General features: G+C 37.0%; 2 protein-coding genes across 2 annotated transcripts; both read right to left on the bottom strand.

Moving 5' to 3' along the window:
* Positions 1–940: 940 nt before the first annotated feature.
* LOC146452897 (uncharacterized) lies at positions 941–17,127 on the bottom strand. The gene is made up of 19 exons (XM_085097473.1): positions 16,950–17,127; positions 13,183–13,883; positions 12,552–12,666; positions 11,556–11,680; positions 10,593–10,642; positions 9,950–10,010; positions 9,168–9,303; positions 8,773–8,961; positions 8,519–8,553; positions 8,307–8,382; positions 8,062–8,135; positions 7,708–7,801; positions 7,496–7,557; positions 6,391–6,517; positions 5,966–6,099; positions 5,724–5,777; positions 5,241–5,357; positions 4,543–4,665; positions 941–1,855 (listed from the first exon to the last, which is right to left on the bottom strand). The coding sequence occupies exons 2-19, from the start codon at positions 13,858–13,860 to the stop codon at positions 1,661–1,663; spliced, it is 2,445 nt and encodes an 814-aa protein (XP_084953599.1). The 5' UTR covers positions 13,861–13,883; positions 16,950–17,127; the 3' UTR covers positions 941–1,660.
* LOC146452898 (uncharacterized) lies at positions 1,863–4,040 on the bottom strand. The gene has a single exon (XM_085097482.1). The coding sequence runs from the start codon at positions 3,924–3,926 to the stop codon at positions 3,045–3,047; it is 882 nt and encodes a 293-aa protein (XP_084953608.1). The 5' UTR covers positions 3,927–4,040; the 3' UTR covers positions 1,863–3,044.
* Positions 17,128–19,853: the final 2,726 nt, after the last annotated feature.

Genomic DNA, 19,853 nt, shown 5'->3' with positions numbered 1-19,853 from the left:
TATTTGTATTTCGTCCAAAAATCCACCTTTTTCCAAGGGGTAAGCCCAGGGTTTTTGGTCAAAAATGACCAAATTTTGAAGTTGGCATTTTTCACTTCTTTATGTCCCTACGGATCTAGGCGTATCATGAAACTCACTTGGGAACCATTTTTAAGTGTAAATAAAGCCCTGACAAAGAATTTTCTGTTAAACTTTCACCCTGACTTGATCTTTTGTGGGCTATTTTTCTTTGTCCCTGGTCCCTTGGGAGGCCTAAAAAATGTCTCAGGGGACGTTTTCAGACACACCGATTCGATTGGAAGCTCTTAAAAGAATATTTGTATTTCGTCCTAAAATTGACTTTTTTCCAAGGGGTAAGTCCATGGGCTTTGGTCAAAAATGGCCAGATTTTGAAGTTGGCATTTTTCACTTGTTTATATCCCTACGGATCTAGGAGTGTCGTGAAACTCTCTTGGGAACCATTTTTAAGTGCAAATAATGCCCTGACAAAGAATTTTCTGTTTACTCTCACCCTGACTTGATCTTTTGTGGGCTATTTCTTTGTCCCTGGTCACTTGGGAGGCCTAAAAAGTGTCTCAGGGGACGTTTTCGGACACAACCATTTGATTGGTAGCTTTTCAAAGAATATTTGTATTTCGTCCAAAAATCGACTTTTTTCCAAGGGATATGTTAGTAGTCTTCCTGGTGTGTGATGACATCTTGATGACCCAGCCCTGGGTCTGCAGTTTCAGCATAAACTACACTGGCAACACGAGGGCTGTCAAATGCGTTTAACTCCCTTCACTCCTGCCCCACTCTGAACAGCAGTCTCTCAATCCTCTCAGGGATAACTACACAATTATGTAAAGGACTAGATGCACTAAGGTGAAACTGGGTTGCATAAAACCGACAAAGTTACGTTTTAGGAGTTAATGTTGAGTTAATGTAATGATTCACAAGATAAGATAAGATAAGATAAGAACTTTATTTTACGAGGCACTCCACTTAGCTAAAAGCTACTTTACAGGAAGCCCACAAATAAACAGATAAAATTACAAAAACAAAAAGAAAGATAAAAATAAGCTAACAATCTAAAATTAAAAAAAAAAAAAAGTAGATTATGTTTTGTACACTTACATAAAGGCATTTGTACCCATCTTTACCTAAAGTAACAACTCAGAATCAACTGGCAAACCAAAAACAAGTCACAAAAACATTATTTAGCCCTGCGGGATTCATACTTGTACACTATCTTAGTAACATGATTTTTCTCCAAGAATATTTACTTCTTCTTATGGTAACACAAGGCTGAAAATCTGAAAAAAAAACCTTTGGCAATCCAAACAAAACAAGAAAGAAATGTAAAATTCAACATTTGGGTTTCTTCTGTTTTCTTCAGATTGCCTTCATTTTTGGCATATGCCCTATGACAGTTCATTCAACTTATAAACACCCTTTAAGTACTGCACAGCAATTATTGTGATGTACACCTGTAGATATTAACCTAAACATTGTTCATATGACATCAGTGACCCATTGTCTCAAACTTTCGTTAACTAAACCATTAACAGTGAAACCTTGCAAGACAGTAAAAGTCAACTAACGCTCTAACTACCCATTATTTAATAATATCCAATTCTAAGTTGTTCCTGGCAACAAGCCATGAAATGGAGAAGCAGCTCTAGGGTTCATCAACTTCCTGAATTGAAGGTTCTCCTGGCTCTAACAAATCTGGATCAAAGTCTTCAGCAGTACCAGCAGCATGCTGAGATGTACTAAGCTGTCTCAACACAAGTTTCTTGTAAACACCAGCCTTGGCTAACAAAGTCTCATGAGTTCCTCGTTCAACAATGTGTCCCTTATCAATCACCAAAACCTGATAATAAACAATAATAAATACAAGATTTTTAAAACTATCCTCCCTTCGCAATAATATTGAAAATTATAATTGAATAGTTTTATTCAGAAAGACTGCGTGATATTTTATCACATTTGTGTTACTGGAAATCATAGTGGAAATTAGTAAGTTTCTGATAACGTCATGAACCCGCTGGGCAACACTGACAGATACAGATAAGGGGATCTGACTCATGTTTACGATTGAAAAATAATCAATGTAGAAACGGTTTCTGTCTCCAAATAAAAGGTGAAAACGTAAGGATCAAAGCATCCACATAAAGCACGAGGTATTCTTCTTAACAAATGCTTTCCCCTGTATAGTAGTGAGGTTCCCACTTAGTAATCTGACAACCCAGTTACAAACAGAAACAAAGCTTTACTAGATGAAAAGTTTTAGTAAAAATTGACAATCAAACCTTTAACCTTTAAGTTCATACATGTGGCTGCTATTGAAAAAACCTTTCAAATTATGATTTGCTTTGATGTCACACAGGTTGGGATGAATGGGTCCCCTCCCTTGTGAGATATGCACCAATAATGGATTTTGATTGGGCCGTTTTTGTTGAAGACAATCAGAACAATAGATCCCTTCTAGGAGAGAGCAGAATTTAATCCAGGTTTAATGAATAAATCAAATGATGATTTGACGTCACACAGGTAGGGATGAGTGGGTCCCCTCCCTTGTGATCTAAGAGCCGATAATAGATTTTTATCGTGCTGTTTTTGTTGAAGACAATCAGAACAATAGATCCCTTCTAGGAGAGAGCAGAGTTTAATGAATAAATTAATGTGCAGATTTGAAGCCGTACTATGAAGAAAAAAAAAAGATACCCAGCCCAATTTTAGACACGGTCTGCCCTCAGGGCATCCCACGTAATAAAATTTTATTATGCGCAGTAAAACTATCTGTATGCACAGTATAAGAAGCACCACAGGGCGCATAGCGTAACCTGTGAGCCAAGCGAAACTTAAAATATCACGTAATAAAATCAATAAAATATATATACATATATAAAAAATATAAAATATATAAAAGTATATAAAAGCCATAGTCTAAAAATATAAATTATATAAAAATATCTAAAAGTCATAGTTTATATAAAAATGTATAAAAGTCATAGCTGGTCTATTCATGGCTGGTCTATTAATCTTGGTATAATAAAACATCATGTTACTTCTTTGAAAGTTCTTGCAATGTTCAGCATCACCGATAAAACCGCCTTCTGCATTTTCTCTAGGACTTGAGTAGTCTTCCGCCCAACCAGTGATGGCACACTAATCTCTGTCTCTTCCGACCAGCCGCCTAGCACATCCACGATAATGTTATACTGGTGCATCTCATATCCTTTATATTGCTCCTTCAGTTCCCACCTCAAGGGACCATACTTCATGGTTTTCTCCTCGCTCTTCTTCTCTCGATTACTAATCCATGAACAACTCATCTCTATGGTCATGACTTTCTTGCTCTCATGATTCACAACCCTCGCATCGACCCAGTTGGCTCGCACCTCCTGATGATCTGCATAAACAGGTACATCCCACCACGCTTCTACTTGTTCTGACTTGTACACCGGCTTTGGCATCACTGGCGAGTACCATGGTGGTACTTCGTCAAGAAGATCTTGGTCACGTAGGAGCTCGCAGAACAGGACTTTTAAAGCCATTTTATGTCTGAGCAAATAATTGTTCTGAGCTAGTGCAGAACACCCGGCCAGAATGTGCCGGACACTTTCTTGGGCATGACCACATAGCCTACACTTCACATCCCCGGGACAACTCGTGTGTGTCTTCTTACTAGAGTATAGCTTTGTGGGCAAAAGTTGCTCGTACAGTTCAAAGACACCGGCAATAGTGTGCGAGGGGCATGATCTCCATTTATTCAGCCAACTGAAACACTCATTCTTGCACAGCTGTAAATCAGACTTCCTCTCAGTCAGCAACTTTCCCTGCCATTCTAGTCCACGTACTTCCTTCTCAAACTTCTTCTCCACACATTCTTTCAATACTTCCTTGACATGGTACGATGGGATGATCCCCCTGTTGCTCATAGCACCTACAGGATCTGGGTATAAGTTGACACCCAGATCCTCCACAAATTTTATTATTATTATTATTATTATTATTATTATTATTATTATTATTATTATTATTATTATTATTATTATTATAGCTCTTTTTTTCTACTTTTAACTTGTAAATATCAATTTTGCTTGGAATATTATAATAAAGAAAGATTTTATTATTATTATTATTATTACTATTATTATTATTATTATTATTATTATTAATGGATGCTAAAACCTCAAAACTACACCAAACACTGGACATTGTTGTTTTAAAGTGAAGAAACAAAATGATGCATTCTCCTTTGTGCAAAAGGTTGCAGCATATTTCACAATCACATTTTTTTTACTAAGTTGTAACAAGCAATTTCAAACTGGCAGGCTTTTATAGCCCAGCACAGTTATAGCATATTTCATTATGATTGGAAAAATTGGCTTGATGCAGCAAATTTTTTCTCTCACAAGTGGATGTGATAACTGCACATCTTTTTAGTCTTACATATCTGTCTTAACATCAGTTTAGTAGGAATTACCAAAGAATCTCTCCTTTTAACTGGATTAACAAGTAAAGAATGACAAATGTCAAAGGGTTTTTGCACACCTGGTCAGCATTTCGAACAGTAGACAGCCTGTGAGCTATGACAAGTACTGTTCTGTTGACCATTGCACGATCAATGGCCTCCTTCACGTAGTGTTCACTCTCTGCATCCAAAGCACTGGTCGCCTGAAAGGAAATCAAACAACTGTTATTTACCGAACAAAATTCACAAGACAAGACAAAAGATCGATAGAATGATCTTAAAGTTTTAGACTCATTTGGAAACTTTCAAGACTCCATCAACACTCTTCTCACTTCCTAGAAATCACTCTAACTAAGACAGTCACTATCAAACCTATGGTATGAAGCAACATTAGAAATATTTCTGGCTTAAGAGAAGATCTGAATATTCCACTTCCTGATACTCTACTCACAGTTGTTACCCTTCCTTCAGTTTTCTTTTGTAAAACTGCACAATTTAACATACTATCCAACTTTTCTCCCCCCTACACTCCATTCCACTCCACAACAGCTGCTCTCTTTTTACCATTTGGCCCACCCTGCCTACCTCATTGCCCACTCCTTCCCACAAAAAAAAAAAAAAAAAAATATATATAGGCACAGATTAACACAGTTAACAGCAAGGCTCAATAACAGTCTACCACAACCTTACCAGCTCCCCTAACAAAATGACTGTAGACAAGAGGAAGATGACTGATTAATTACACTCCTTGATATGCAATTATAGCAGCTTCACTGACCTCATCAAGCAACAGAATGTCGGGATCCATGAGGAGTGCTCGAGCTATGGCAACACGCTGCTTTTGGCCACCAGAGAGCTTCACACCACGCTCACCAACTTGTGTCTGATATCCTTCCTGAGTTACAACATAATTTTTAACTCATCCTTTTAACATTAAAGGTTGTCACATCAAGGCCATGTTCAGTGCAAGCCAACAAATTATCTTGAAAAATGTCAGGCTGCTGTTTTTCAACTTCTCTAGTACGATCACTGTCAAATTGAGCATAATCTATTCAATCCTGTGTCAGTAACTCTGTCAGCCAGTCAAGGCCTAAGATTTGTCATGCAGTTTGAACATCTATTTGTCTTAATATCACGGCTGGAATTATGTTGTAAGTTCATGACATAGCAAAGCTGCAGCTTATTTCTAGCATAAAAATGACCTTACTAACCCCTTAAATGTTTCATGACTATTTTCAGATTACAAGGATACTCTTCATACCTCAAATGTTGTTATAAAGTTATGGGCATTGGCTTGTTTTGCAACTTCCTCTATCTGTACAGAAAAATATGAAAGCAATTTTTATAAAGTAACCAACTCCAGCTGGTTCCAAGGAATCTCTAGAGCTCATAACTAGCACCACACTACTATTGATTTCAATAGTCGGATGGCTCAGTCATTCGCCAATATCTAACAAAGTTTAGTAACGGGTTTTCTAGTAATTATTATTTTCTCAAATTTACCTCTTCTTGAGTTGCTTCACGTCCATATGAAATGTTACTAGCTATTGTTGTGGCAAATAACACTGGTTCTTGGCTGACAAGAGCAATTTTTCGCCTCATCCAAAACAAGTCCAGCTCAGCCAAGTTTGTTTCTCCTGCAAAATCAAATGACATGTCAAAAGCATTAAGGGAAATGATTGTTTAATAGCTGCCATAGAAGCAGTATACAACATGAAGACTTGATAACCACTGTCGGGGCCCCTGCGTATCTTGACAGCATCAATCTTCCTCTCAAACAAGAACAATGGTTTATTCAAATGTAATCAACCTGCCAGATTAATTTTGTGTTTATAACAAAGTGCTTTGCATGAGTATGTCATGTTAATCAAGTGGTAATGACATTAATTAACTAAACCTGATCTGCTCCAGTACACTATATTACATACCTATAGAGATGACCCCCGACCTTGGGTCATAGAATCTCTCCAGTAAACTGATAACTGTTGACTTGCCGCCCCCAGAAGGTCCAACCAAAGCCACAGTCTCACCAGGATTCAGTTCAAATGACATCCCCTACAATGTAACATCAACAGGTGGCATGAACAAAAATATGAAGACATTTTTATTTCATGGCACCATTCACACTATCCATGCAAGTTTGAACCTGCTTCAGAACCAGGTACACTAATCCCAAAACTTGACTGATAAAATGTGAACACCTTGCTGGATTTACACTAATAATGCCAGTTTTGGTAAAGATCCATACCATGGTTGACTGTTAAGAACACCCGTGGGTGGAAAGTATACTGGTACAAATCAGAACTGGAGCTGGGCAAGTTTTACCGTATGATCAAACAGGCCATAACAACAAGGAAAATGATTACCAAAGGTTATATTGACTTCATGAGTAAACAACATCTCCATTTAAAACTATCTAGAGAGGGGTGGGGGCGGGGGGGATTCTTTAAACCTGAATAAACTCTGTGATTTTTTCAGAAATTTGTCTGGGAACAATTTGATACAGTTGGTTAGTGCTCATTGACTTGGACATTACCATGGCAACCAATAATAATATGACAGGTCTTTTTTTTTTTTACAGAAAATGAAAAATCCCACTTTTAGATGAAGAAAAATTATTTTCCTAAGGAGCTTTTTTGGTTTTTAGCTCATTTCATTACTTTTTGTTCAATTTTGGCATTTTACTTAAGTCTTGGGGAAATCTAGAAATTCACGATAACTGACCCAAGATGGGTGCCATTTGGCCGAAGACAATAAGAACAATAGATCCCTTCTAGGAGAGAGCAGAGTTAAATGAATAAGTTAATGTGCTGATTTGTAGCTACCATGAAGAAAATAAAAGATACCGAGCCCAATTTTAAACACGGTCTGCCCTCAGGGCATCCCACGTAATAACACTTATCATACACTAGGAAATATCATGACTTTTTCAACCACTTTGTTTAGACCACAATAAAATAATAACAAGGTACACAATTTCCCTGATGACAAGTGGTGCATTCTAAATAACTTCAACCATACTGGTAAATTTACCTTCAAAACATCACTATCTGGCCGGGATGGGTATGCAAAGCAAACATCTTGAAACTGGATAGCTGTTAAAAAAAAAAACAAAACAAAGTATTTCATTAAAAAAAAAATACTTAAAAAGTTTAAAAATAAAGCAAAAATGTGTCAAATAATAATTATTACAAAATAATACAGTCAAATAGGAAACTTGCAAATGCATTTGCATGTAAGCTTACTTTGATTGACGGAGGACAATTTTTGTCCTCCTTCCACATTGATGGCTGGTAGACGATCCATCAACTCAAACATACGCACAGATGCACCTACGGCCTATAAAAACAGACCAACAATTAACATACAACATAATTTATACTTACAGCAGGTGTGGTGTCAAATGAACAAACTCAAAACATTAATTAAAAACAAAGTAATAACTTAATGGACAAAAACCATTAAGGGTGCTTTCTGTTTTTAAGACTGGACAGCTAAGCCACTTAGTTTGAAATAGAATATACCAATCTGAAGGCCTACTGATGTGCCAGTCCTTTAAGGACAGAAAAGATTCCATACCTGAAGAAAGATTGACATACCTGCATGAAGTCACCATAGAGAGATGAGAGAAAGGCAAAAGCCATTGCCACATTTAGTGTGTATAACATGAAGGCTGTAAAGAGTCAACAATAAAATTGCATCTAATGAAAACACTACTAAAAGCAGCAACCAAACACACCATTCTTAAGATTAAATTTAAAAAATTAAGATTTGACTGCATATTTTTAAATTTCTGTCCTCTGAATCAGTCATTAGTGAAACAAGACAGGAAGCAGTGTGTTACCTGTTAGGATACCAACATCAAGTTCATGCTTATTGACCAGACTGCCACCATACCACAGAACCAATACAACAGCACCCTGCCAGAACAATAATGATAAACACATCAGTAGTTATTACTGACTGAGTGGTTTGTGAGGGTGCTGGGCTTGAAATCTGGATATGGTCTAACAGTACTTCTATATTTAAGAAGTTGTACTTAAGAATCAAACATACCTGACCAATAATGCCGATAACACCTTGAAATAAACCTATATGTTCAAAAATCAAATCAAGTTATTATCAATGGTCAATGTTCTATTCACATTATTTGCAGTCCTACAATGAAGTACCACATACGACAACTGTGGTTACAGGCCACACACAAAGGATAATTAGATTTCAATCGCTTTTGTAACCAAAGTGCTCTGAAGTCTACTGTGCATTTATTCTCACAATAAAACACAAGAAACTTCAAATAAGTGCAGCACCTGAAGCTAAAGCTAGTTTTGCTCCACTTCTGTAACTCTTTTCAATGTCTGCATCATAATTGCTCATGGATTTACGTTCTTGAGAGAATGATCGCACAGTTCGTATGTTGCCAATAGACTCCTCAGCAGTTGATGATGCTGCTGCCAGCTCATCTTGAAATTTCTTTCTTAATCCCTGTACAAATCTCCCTAAAAGAAATAACAACAACATAAACAATGAGACAAAGAGCTTCCATTTGCTGTGGTTTCCCCAACCCCCAAGGTTGATTGTTCTACCTCGTATCAACTTGATAAATATGGCACAACAAACTGACTGAAGTGAAACCCTTAATTCAGCACATTGCTGGTGTTACTGGGTTATAAAATACATGCAAGCAGAAAGTTTACAACCATACCATACTGTTGAGCGCCTACTCCCACAATCGGCACAACAGAGATCAGAACTCCAGTCAGTTTGGGACTGAGTGTGAACATAAACACAAGAGAACCAATGATCTGAAAGATGTACCTCAGCAACATGGACACATTCACCTGGAAACAACAAAAATAAACAAAAATCAAGGAGCCAGGGTAACTGTAGGATATGAAATTATTTCAACATCACACAAAGTTATTGTAAAGGATAAAAAACTAACAAAGAGGTCCAGTAGGGGTATAGAATGGTCAATCCGAGACTTTGCGAGACTGCGAGACCCTTGTTTAACATTACGAGACCGAGACCCAAACGTTAACATCGAATCCGAGCCTGAGACTTTACCTGTAATAAATCCGGGCCCGAGACTCAAAAATCCTCTTAGCAGATCGAAGTGTTGAAAATATTTTGAGTTTATTGTACATAACATGACAAAAAACTCCAATGGAAGCCACAATGGAAGCCACCTAACGTACGAAAAATTGCTTCGGGTCACGTTATAAATTAGCACATGCTTTTCTTGCTCGTTCCGTGTTAATTTTGGTTAATATCGGGTGCAATTTCGAGATTGTGAGACCCAAATTACAAAATTCCGAGACTTCGAGACAGTTGTGTACACAACGTGTAGCGAGCCCGAGATTCCAAGACTCTTGTTTAGAATCCCGAGATTTCAAGACTGGGCGGATATTTTACCGAGACACATGATTTTCGATAGGACCATTCTATACCCCTTCCAGTTAAACCAAGAACACAAAAGAGACTTACAGTTAAGGCATTTTGAATAACTTGGGTATCTGATGACAGCCTGTTGATAAGCTCTCCAGTGCTAAAAATGATACACAAAATTAACAATGATAGACAATCCTTGTTATGCACTTTGGTGTTCATATGTAGTGCATGTACAATGAGTGCAACAAGTTGTTGGTAGCAATAATATACGTCCCCACGGGGCTTTTCAGAGTCAATTTAAAATTACATAACTAAGTACAAGACAATAATAGAGGAAGATAAAGCTAGTGGATTAACTAAAACAGTCATTAAGAAGTTTTTGCCTAAGTAAGCGCTTGAACACTGTCACGGAAGGGCTATTCTAGGTTTAAAGGATCTCAGCAATATGTAATAACATATACAATTATTGTTTTGTTAGCTTTTACACTCACCTGGTAATTTTTGTATATGTCCAGAGTTTAACAAGTTATTGTTTTGAGAAGGCGTCGATGGCCACAGGTGGGGGGGGGGGGAGGCTTAGACATAATATTATAGGAAAGTAGCTTATTGCTTCACACTAATGGCATGTGTCAATTAACAAATAGAATTATACCATCCTATGTCATTGAACCCAATGTGCAGTCTCATAGCATTAAATTGGCCATTTTCAAGTAAAAAAAAAAATGAAAGTGCCTCTTACCGGTTATTGTCGAAAAATGCCACTTCTTGTCTTATGATAGAGCTAAAAAGCTGAAAAGAACAAAAGTCATGTTCAAGGGGTATGCAAAACTCATGCATTGACAGAGTGAAATTAAACTCCTTGATTATAAAACTGTTACACTTTGCATATTTATCAAATGATACTTAAGTCAAGATATTTAAGCCAGAAGAGTGTCCAGACAGCCCCACTTTTTAATAAAATTTAGTGAAAAATTACCTAATAAGTGATACTGCAGTTTGAAGATGTGGGCCCATTTTTTTGGTGTTTTTGGAATACATAGGAAGATAAGAGTGCCAATGCAGTTTACTATAAATGTAAATATAAATTTTAATCAAGAATATCCAGAGTGCCAATTGCAAGCCCAAAATGAATGCTGTGTATAAATAGCTTTCATATATGAGAATGATGATTATTCAAGAAAGTGACGCAGGCATACTCGGAAAAAAGAAATCCGAGTGCTCCTATCAGGAGTCGAACCTAAGACCTTCTGATTACTAGTTCGGATGCTCTACCACTGGGCTACAGGAGACTCGTGGGAGCTAAGGCCATTAAACTTCATGGGTTCATGGGACAAACATCCTGCATACTGCTAGGATTTGAATGTTGAACGTGTGGTATACGTGTGGTATATTCACCAGGCTGGAAATATACCATCACATTTCTTTCATATACCACACGTTCGACATTCAAATCCTAGCAGTATGCAGGATGTTTGTCCCATGAACCTAGTTTAATGGCCTTAGCTCCCACGAGTCTCCTGTAGCTCAGTGGTAGACCATCCGAAATAGTAATCGGAAGGTCTTAGGTTCGACTCCTGATAGGAGCACTCGGATTTCTTTTTTCCGAGTATGCCTGCGTCACTTTCTTGAATAATCATCATTCTCATTCATTCACCAGGCTGGAAATACACCATCACATTTCTTTCAGCTTTCATATACTTGCCTGTTTTCTGATCCTGGCTACCAGACGCTGTCCAGCAAGAGTAAAAAGCCATGCCCTTATCAGGGCTGCCAGTGCACCACCAAGGTAAATGAGAGAAAGCACCACAATAGTATGATTCAGGTGTGCTGTAAAAAAGCAAAACCCAACAACATTTGTCACTTTTCTGAATAATGACAATCTCTAAGATCATCACAAGAAATTAGTATGCTTTCAAGCTGCCAGTATACAGTAGTCTATTATTTTATAATCATACGATGTGCCTATCGTTTGAAGTAGGTTAGGCCAGACAGGAACATCTTTTAGTCTTGAACAAAATGTAACATAATATATAAGGACACAAATATTTGTTTTTCTCAACTGAGTTGATAAGGTTATTTGGCGACTGTAATGAGCTGACATTTTGAGCATTAGCCCTTCATCAGAGTGAATCCAACTAACGCTTGAAATGTAAGCTCTAGCGAGCTCTAATCTCTTTATGGTGGCCAAATTACCTTAGTTAGCTATCAACTCAGTTGATAAAACCAAATATTTGTTTCCACTCCCCCACCCTGATGCAGCATCACACTTGTGCTTACACACTGTATGTTTCTGTAAGTATGAATCCTTCTACTTCTGCTTAAACAGCCGTTTAAAGCTACCCCCTTTCTTGGAAGGGATGGGACTGGGATGGGTATGAGATTGCTTAAGTGTGTAAATTGCACAATTTTATTCAAAAACATATTTCTAAGGCCATTTTACTGAATAGGAATGTCCTAAAGTATTGTATTGTCAGTAGTGTATTGCATTACAATTGCTTTGCATTGTATTGTATTTTATAATTATTGCAATGTATTGCAGTGTATTGTATAGTATTATACAGGCTGCCCCCGACTGAATTTCAGTTTTTATAGAGAAGTATATATTAACAGTACTTTTAATGGTCTTACACCTTGTTGTTAGTCTCCAGGATAAAATTCCAACCTGGTCTGGTGAGAATGTATGGGCCAGACTACTTACACATGCCCTTTTCCATGGAAGCTTTGATCACCTTTCCAAAAAAATAGGGTGCAGCAATTTGAGCTCCACTGGAACCCAAAAGAGCTAGAGATGCAATTGAAAGCAACCACAGCTCCTAAAAGTAATAATTAATCAAAAGCAATGCTGTTAGACATGTACATGTATTAACCATGAGAAAATGAGTATGCATTGAAGGTCTCCTTTTTGACCAAGGCTAATTTACCAACTAAATTGCAGGTGCACAAGCGCATCAACCATCATGCACAAAATTCACTAGGGGAGGTTATGTTCCCATTACAAACAGGTTTAACATTTAACTAGCTTGATTGTGACTATGGTTATAATTAAAATTATTCTGTGCTACACATCTAAAATAGATACTACAAATTAGATTCTGCCAGCAAAACCATTTACCAAAAGTCTTTCACATCTCAAATATCATTAATTTTCATGGTGTGTGAAATATCTGGGCCCAGGCATTTGTGAAAAGAGACCCTCTTGGATCTCTGAAGAGGACCTACTGGACTCTCCAAAAATTTTCTAGAATAAACTCTGAGGTTAAACAAGGGCATTGCTAAAACCCACTCCAGGTATTTTAAATAAAAAATCAGAGAAAATTACACAAACTTACGGGTCTTGCTAGAGTCATCAGCCTCCTTAAATTCACCTTTTTCTTCTTCTTGGATTCAGCATCATTTGGCGTGTGAAGAATTCTTTGCACTTTCAGTTTTCTCATAGCAGAAAAACTGTACAGTGCAAACAAGGCTTCCAAAAATGAAAATGCAATAGCACTAATGGACAGAGCATAGTATGTAGGGTGAAGTTTGTGTTCCTTTTCTGATCTAACCTCATAGATAAGAACACCTTTAGTAACACTATAAGCCAGAGACCCCACAGTTAGGATTATAGCAAGAAAATGGCAACCGCATTTCCTCAAGGCCAGTGTCTTTTCGTATGGCTGATCAATTTGCTTCAAAGACAAACTTTCAAGCCATGGATACACAAAAAACAAAATGCTACATCTTAAAAATGCTACTGTGGCCAAGTCAAATACTGAGTCCCTAAACTTGAAATGTTCCACACTGTTTTCCAAATAGTCATTATTTCCTCCACAAAGCCAAAGTGAAGCAGAAGAGACAAGGTCAAGTAACAACAACACTTGGACAATGGTTGTAAACCGGCGTGAAGGCAGAGTATAATAACCAACTTTTTCTTTGGCCTCTTCTCCTGAAACATCAGTTGAATGCAGCTCATCTACAGAGTCCTGTACGTTGCATTGAGGTCTGCTTCTGTTATCTCTGTGTTCCATGCTATTTCAATGGTTTATGACATCTGAAAAACCAATACAAATCATCTTTAGTTAATTTATCGTTCAATAGGGCTGTCAAATACCCATAGGGCATGTAATGCTAGTAAACACTGTCTGCTTTCTGTCAATGAATTCACTCTGGCCAAGGGGCCCATATCCAGAGAAATGTCAAAACTGATTTCCCAGCTTGATTTTACATTAAATTTGATACCCTTGCTGCCTTATTTCTCAGGTGCAAATGACAAATCTGGGAAAACTCTTGCCATACCATTTCTTAACATTCTTTCCCATTGTGGTGATAAATTGATTTAAATTTCAGCGGTCTGATTTAAATTCCATTGATTTTTAGTAATTTGACAGTGGAGCAGTAAAACATACATCCACACGAGTCTTGTGGTTTTGTGGTTCCCAAGGCAAGCCTTTCACTTCTCGTTTTGAGAACAGCTTTCACCAGCTCTTTTTTTAGGTGATTTAACTTATCAATCAGGTGTTTTATAAACAAATTTCATTGATAAATAAAATAATTTTGGGATTGTTGATTTTCATCTATCAAATTCACTTATCAATTGATAAGTATTGAGTATAATCATAACTATATACCAAAATTCTCTAATCTGATTGATTACTAGCAGGCACGATTTGAGCATTAATAGGACAGCGTACGTGTCATGTTTTAGTATTTCGCAAATATATAATGGTTAATTCAACATTCTCTGAAACATCCCACTAGAACTTTTTTTTTCACATCAATTTTTTCTTGGAAATTGTAATGGGTATGATTACAACAACAATTTATATGAAAAACAACAGAATGAATGGCTTGTCCTGCAAATAGTTACAAAACTAATCGAGGCAGGACAAGACGAATACAGGAAAACTTTAGAAAAGTAACAATAACTTACAAATACAGACATGCAAAAACTTTATATAGCAACAGATTTAAAGCATTTTACACTACTTTATAGAATAAAAGTAATAATAGTACATGGAACAATTATTTAGTTAGTCCTACATTTTTAGTTATCATAGGGATTTCAATATAGTCATCTTCTTTTTCCAGAACACCAAAAAGCAATTGGCGAAGTACCATTTTGAATGTTTTCTTCGGCAGGTCTGTTATATGAGATGGTATCTCATTCCACAGCTTTACACCAAGTTGAGAGAAAGAATACAGCTTTTAACGTAAAACTTCTGTCAGCAAAATACATCATCATGATTAAATATTTATTATATATTTATTGGTAATAGGACTTTGTGTCATCTAATTCAGTCTGTATTCATGCTTGCGATGAACAAATCAGACTCCCACTACGTGGTCATCCAATTTTCTTAACCATTCGTATGATTACATGTACAGACCGAACTCAGGACTCCACTCAGTCCTTAATAACCATTATCTATTGCAAATTATTGACTCATTGACTCATTGGATAACGCATTTCCAGAGTTTTGATTGGTTTATGGTCACGGTATATGAGCCAGTATACTATGCCTCGCAAATATGGTAAGAATAAGTTACTCTTGCTACTATGATCAAATTTTTACCCCTTGAATTTTAAGGTTTATGACATACAATTCTAGGAAAGATTAGAAACGCCGTTTACCGTTTCTAAATATCTGCATTGGTTCCGGAGATGTTTAAGTTTAAAAAATGTGTAAAATATGTAAATGAGAGGACTGATGACGTCATAGTTTCAACTCAATATAACATCAAGTATATAAAGAGAGCTATCTCAGTCAATTTACAGCAGAAACCATTGAAACCTGGCAGGCTAATAGTTCTAAAGGCAGTACACCTACGGCTATAAAAATTCGGTTCCCATGGCAACTCACTCTTTTCCAGTCCCCTCCAACCTGATTTTAATATTTTAGTGATTTTCAGCTTGAAAAAGATTTAAAAAGGGCACAAACTCGATCTAACATATTTATACGCTTGCTGGATCATGCAGATGAGGCACCATTGGCAAATAACAAAATAGAATGCCAAAGGTGGCCAGCAAAGCTTTAAGTATCAGGGAGGACTGGAACCCAGTATGTTGCCATGGTAACAAAACTGATAAGTTCATATTGTGGGGCGCACCTAGAACAATGTCACCGTAAAGAATCAAGCATTTCTGATACAAATTGGTTGAGATATCTTTTTTCATAATATTTGACCAAAATTCGGTTGAGTTTATGACGTCATCACTTGGCTAATTTGCATATTTTAGAAACTTGAATATCTCTGGAACAAAAAGAGATATTTAAAAATAGTAAACAGCATTCTTCTTCTTGTACAGACTACTTGTTTATGTTTTAAAATGGCTTAGATTACAAAGACGCGAATTTCGTCGTAGTAGCACTTTAACGGGAAAAGAAAATTTCACTAAATCAGAAAGATTTAGTGATTTTTCAAAGTTGTTTTTATAAACAATGTAATATTATTCCACTTGCACTTGTTGTATATGCAATGATTATAATGGGGACCTTCAGATTTAAGTACGAGTATGAGATTTAGTATGAACTCTTACGACTTTTCAAATCTAGTTAGGTTGGTTCAAATAACAGCTTGTCACCCATTATCAGTAACTTTCGCAATGACCCTCCGATGGAGCAAACTCGCCTACAACTTGTCAGCTCGCCTACGTAGGCGACTTCTCTTCCTGACATAGGCGAGTTCACTCAAGTAATGTATGCCTTTTAAATAACTTTATGTTCTATTTAACTCGTTCTTTAATCCATAAACCTAAACAAGCGTGCTATGTTCTAAATTCGCCTACGTAGGCGAGTTAACCAGTAGGCGTAGGCGAGTTGGCATAGGCGAGTTTGCACGTAGGCGAGTTGACCGGTATTCTTCACGACCGATCTTACAGAAAAACGGTTGGAAGAAGCGATTTGCAGCAAGGCATGCTCAACAAAGAAGACGCTTGACAGAAGTTCCTTTTCTTCCGATTTTTTTAGGAAGGTCCAATAGAAAGGAACTCTGTTCCAGGAAGATCGAAGGGAACAGCTCGCAAGCCGGGTAACAGGCATGACGAATGTAAACACAGTGAACACTGCATTATACACAAGGAAAAAACAGGGAAAAAAAACATAGAGAGCTTACTTACGGGAGCGGGAACCTGAAGCATAACCTCCAAAAAAAATCACACAAATGAGTTTTGCAGAGTCAGCTATTAACAAGTGTACTGAAACATGCAACAGTTGCAAGAAATGCCCATTCACCGTGACACTGCACACCGCGAAGTGCAAGGTGGGAAGCCTTCTTCCCAAACTCCAGAACGAGGGTCAGAACGAGTTTTGTTTTGGGCGGGAAAAGGAGTGGACGCAGTGCTCCACCTAGGCGGCGACTTCTAACCTGGAAGTAAGTCAGACGCCAAATTTAAAGATTGATCGGATGCTGGGCCACTTAACTCTGGTAGGTTAATTAAAAAGCAAATAATCTAAAAAAAGAGCAAGGCTGATTTCAATTTTTTTGCTGATTAGATCCTTCACTACAGGATCCGGTACTTTTATTTTGTCACGGTGGTCCTTGCAAACACAGTTTATCACTGGTTTTTACTGAACAGGTTAATTAAAGCAGATTAAAGTGATACATGGTTTCAGTATACACGTCAAGTTTTTAATTTTCCCTTTCTATAGAGAGCGATTTTAAAACCGATTTCTTTATCTGAATTGATAACTTGAAAATAACTACCATCTTTGACACCTATAAGGTTAAGCTTATATATATTTGACGACACCTTTGTCAATAAACTTTGGTCTTTTGACAAGTAGATAAGCTTAACCTCATGTAAGATGTTGTTTGGTTCTAAGTTTTAAATAATCCACTGCGAGACATTAGGACATCTTAAGTATGTATAACGTAGTAGTTTCTAATATTATAACGCAGTAGTTTCTGATGTTATCCAGTTTATTGTAGAATATATGCACAGCTTCAATGTAAATAAGTGTTAACTTTTTGAATTCTGTGCTTAATAAAGTTTCATCATTATTATTATTATTATTATCATTATCATTATCATTATTATTATTATTATTATTATTATTATTATTATTATTATTATTATTATTATTATTACTATTATTATCATTATCAGGCCTGGCTAAACTAGGAAACATTGTTGCAGAGGCAAATGTTTCCCAATTAAGCTGTCCGAGAAACATATGTTGCAGAAACAATTTTTATTGCTCGGAAACAAGAAAATGTTTTTGCCTCAGTTCAAAAACATTTTTGCTTCCCGGACACAAATTTTACTTTCAAAACACGTTTCCCGGTTTAGCCACCATGAAAGTAATGTTGACTAGTTTCCAGTGCTGCTCATTAACAGTTAATTATTGTGCTCATGTGTGACCCTTTGTTTTCCGAAACAATGTTTCCTGGTCTAGCCACTGGGGCAGCAAAACATTTTGTTTGCTTCCTCTAATTTAACCACCCAGGAAACATAACAAGAAACAATGTTTCCTAATTTAGCCAGGCCTTTACAAGTAAAAATGAAGAACACCATGTCTACATGGTATGTACATGCAATATCACTTCACACAAATGGAAACCATTTTGCCTATTTTGTGCAAATGGTATACAAGTGTATAAGCTTACCTTAGTCTCCAACAGATTTAACAAAAGCCACTAACATTTCTGTTTCTGTACTGCTAACTGCACGCTTATGTGTATCTGCTGTAGTCCCTTTAGCCATTTCTGATGCTTTATGTAATCGTGTGTGTGTCTAGCCTGTGTGTTTGTTAGAGAAGGGGAGGTGGGGGGGGGGGGAGTGCTTGTGTGTCAACTCGGCAAAATCTTTTGTACCATCCATTGTTGTATGATTTGTATTATTACTTGTTACAAATTGCAACTGTCACAACCTGTTACCATTTGCCAATAGAGTAAAAATAAGTTTTATGACTGGACATGCACAAGGAGCAAGATTATTAAAATGGACCCTTACAACACAACTTTGCCAAGGAGGGCTTCATCAGATCACAACTTTGGCCCCAGGAATAGTCTTAGCAATATGACAGGAAGCACACTATGCTGACTTGAAATGCATAAAAAATTTATTGCAAAGTCCACATGTTCCGAGATGTGCACGTAGTAGGATCATTCACTAATTCATAAATTTACATAATTTCCAGGAAAACAACCAACGCCCCAAACCCTCCACTTAGATACCTTTTTACATTACAATCTGTTCATAATTTACAAGGCATCTTTATATTATTTCTGTCAGTTATCAAAGGATAATGATGGTTTCAAAGATTAAAGCCAGTTTTGGCTGCACTGTAAATTCATTGGTAAATAGATTGTATGTACTGAAATGCCTTTGAACATCAGTGGTTCTCTTGTATGAACCATTTCATTCCAGAGTGAGCATTAATTTGGAGACATAAGCTGTAATCCATATTTTTCTTTTCCTTTTTGGGGAGAGGTCATCTTAGTAACATGGAATTCCAAGTGGGGGGGAGAGTAAAAGTTACTTTGGATGGATAAAATCCCTCCTCCCTCCATCCTCTCTAAAAAATAGTCCTGTATCTAATTAACACCCACCAACAAGTGTAAGTAAACAATGTTTCCAAGGATGTCTCAACCTAATCTGTCTCCCTTCAAGGTTACTGACAGGGCAGAAAGGTCGAATTTTTCTCAAAAAACGTTTTTAGACAATTGTTGAAACAAGAAAGGGATGCAGGGTTCAATGAAAACGGTAGCTCGAAATCTTGAAAAGAACATGAGCTATCTGAAGAAAAAAGGTTTTGTAGGAATAGCGGTAAAAGAGTGAGGGTGTCATAATCCAATTTATGCGGGGGTGTGTTGACGTTTTACGCGGCAAAGTTTACCCGTGATCTCGAATTACCAGCGAATTTGCATATTTTGTTTACATTGTGTTCATCGCATGTCATGACGTTTTATACTGAATTTTACAGTGAGACAGCGTTCCATTTTAGATTTGAAGAGAGCAAAGCAAGAAAAGTCGCCTTGAGTAAAAATTAAGAAAAAACCGGCGCTAAAGAAGGCAAAC

Source organism: Pavona decussata, unplaced genomic scaffold (genome assembly GCF_977016875.1).
Source record: "Pavona decussata unplaced genomic scaffold, jaPavDecu1.1 SCAFFOLD_366, whole genome shotgun sequence".
Taxonomy (NCBI): domain Eukaryota; kingdom Metazoa; phylum Cnidaria; class Anthozoa; order Scleractinia; family Agariciidae; genus Pavona; species Pavona decussata.
Note: the sequence above shows the minus strand (reverse complement) of the source record. Positions and strands in the feature narration are given on the sequence as shown.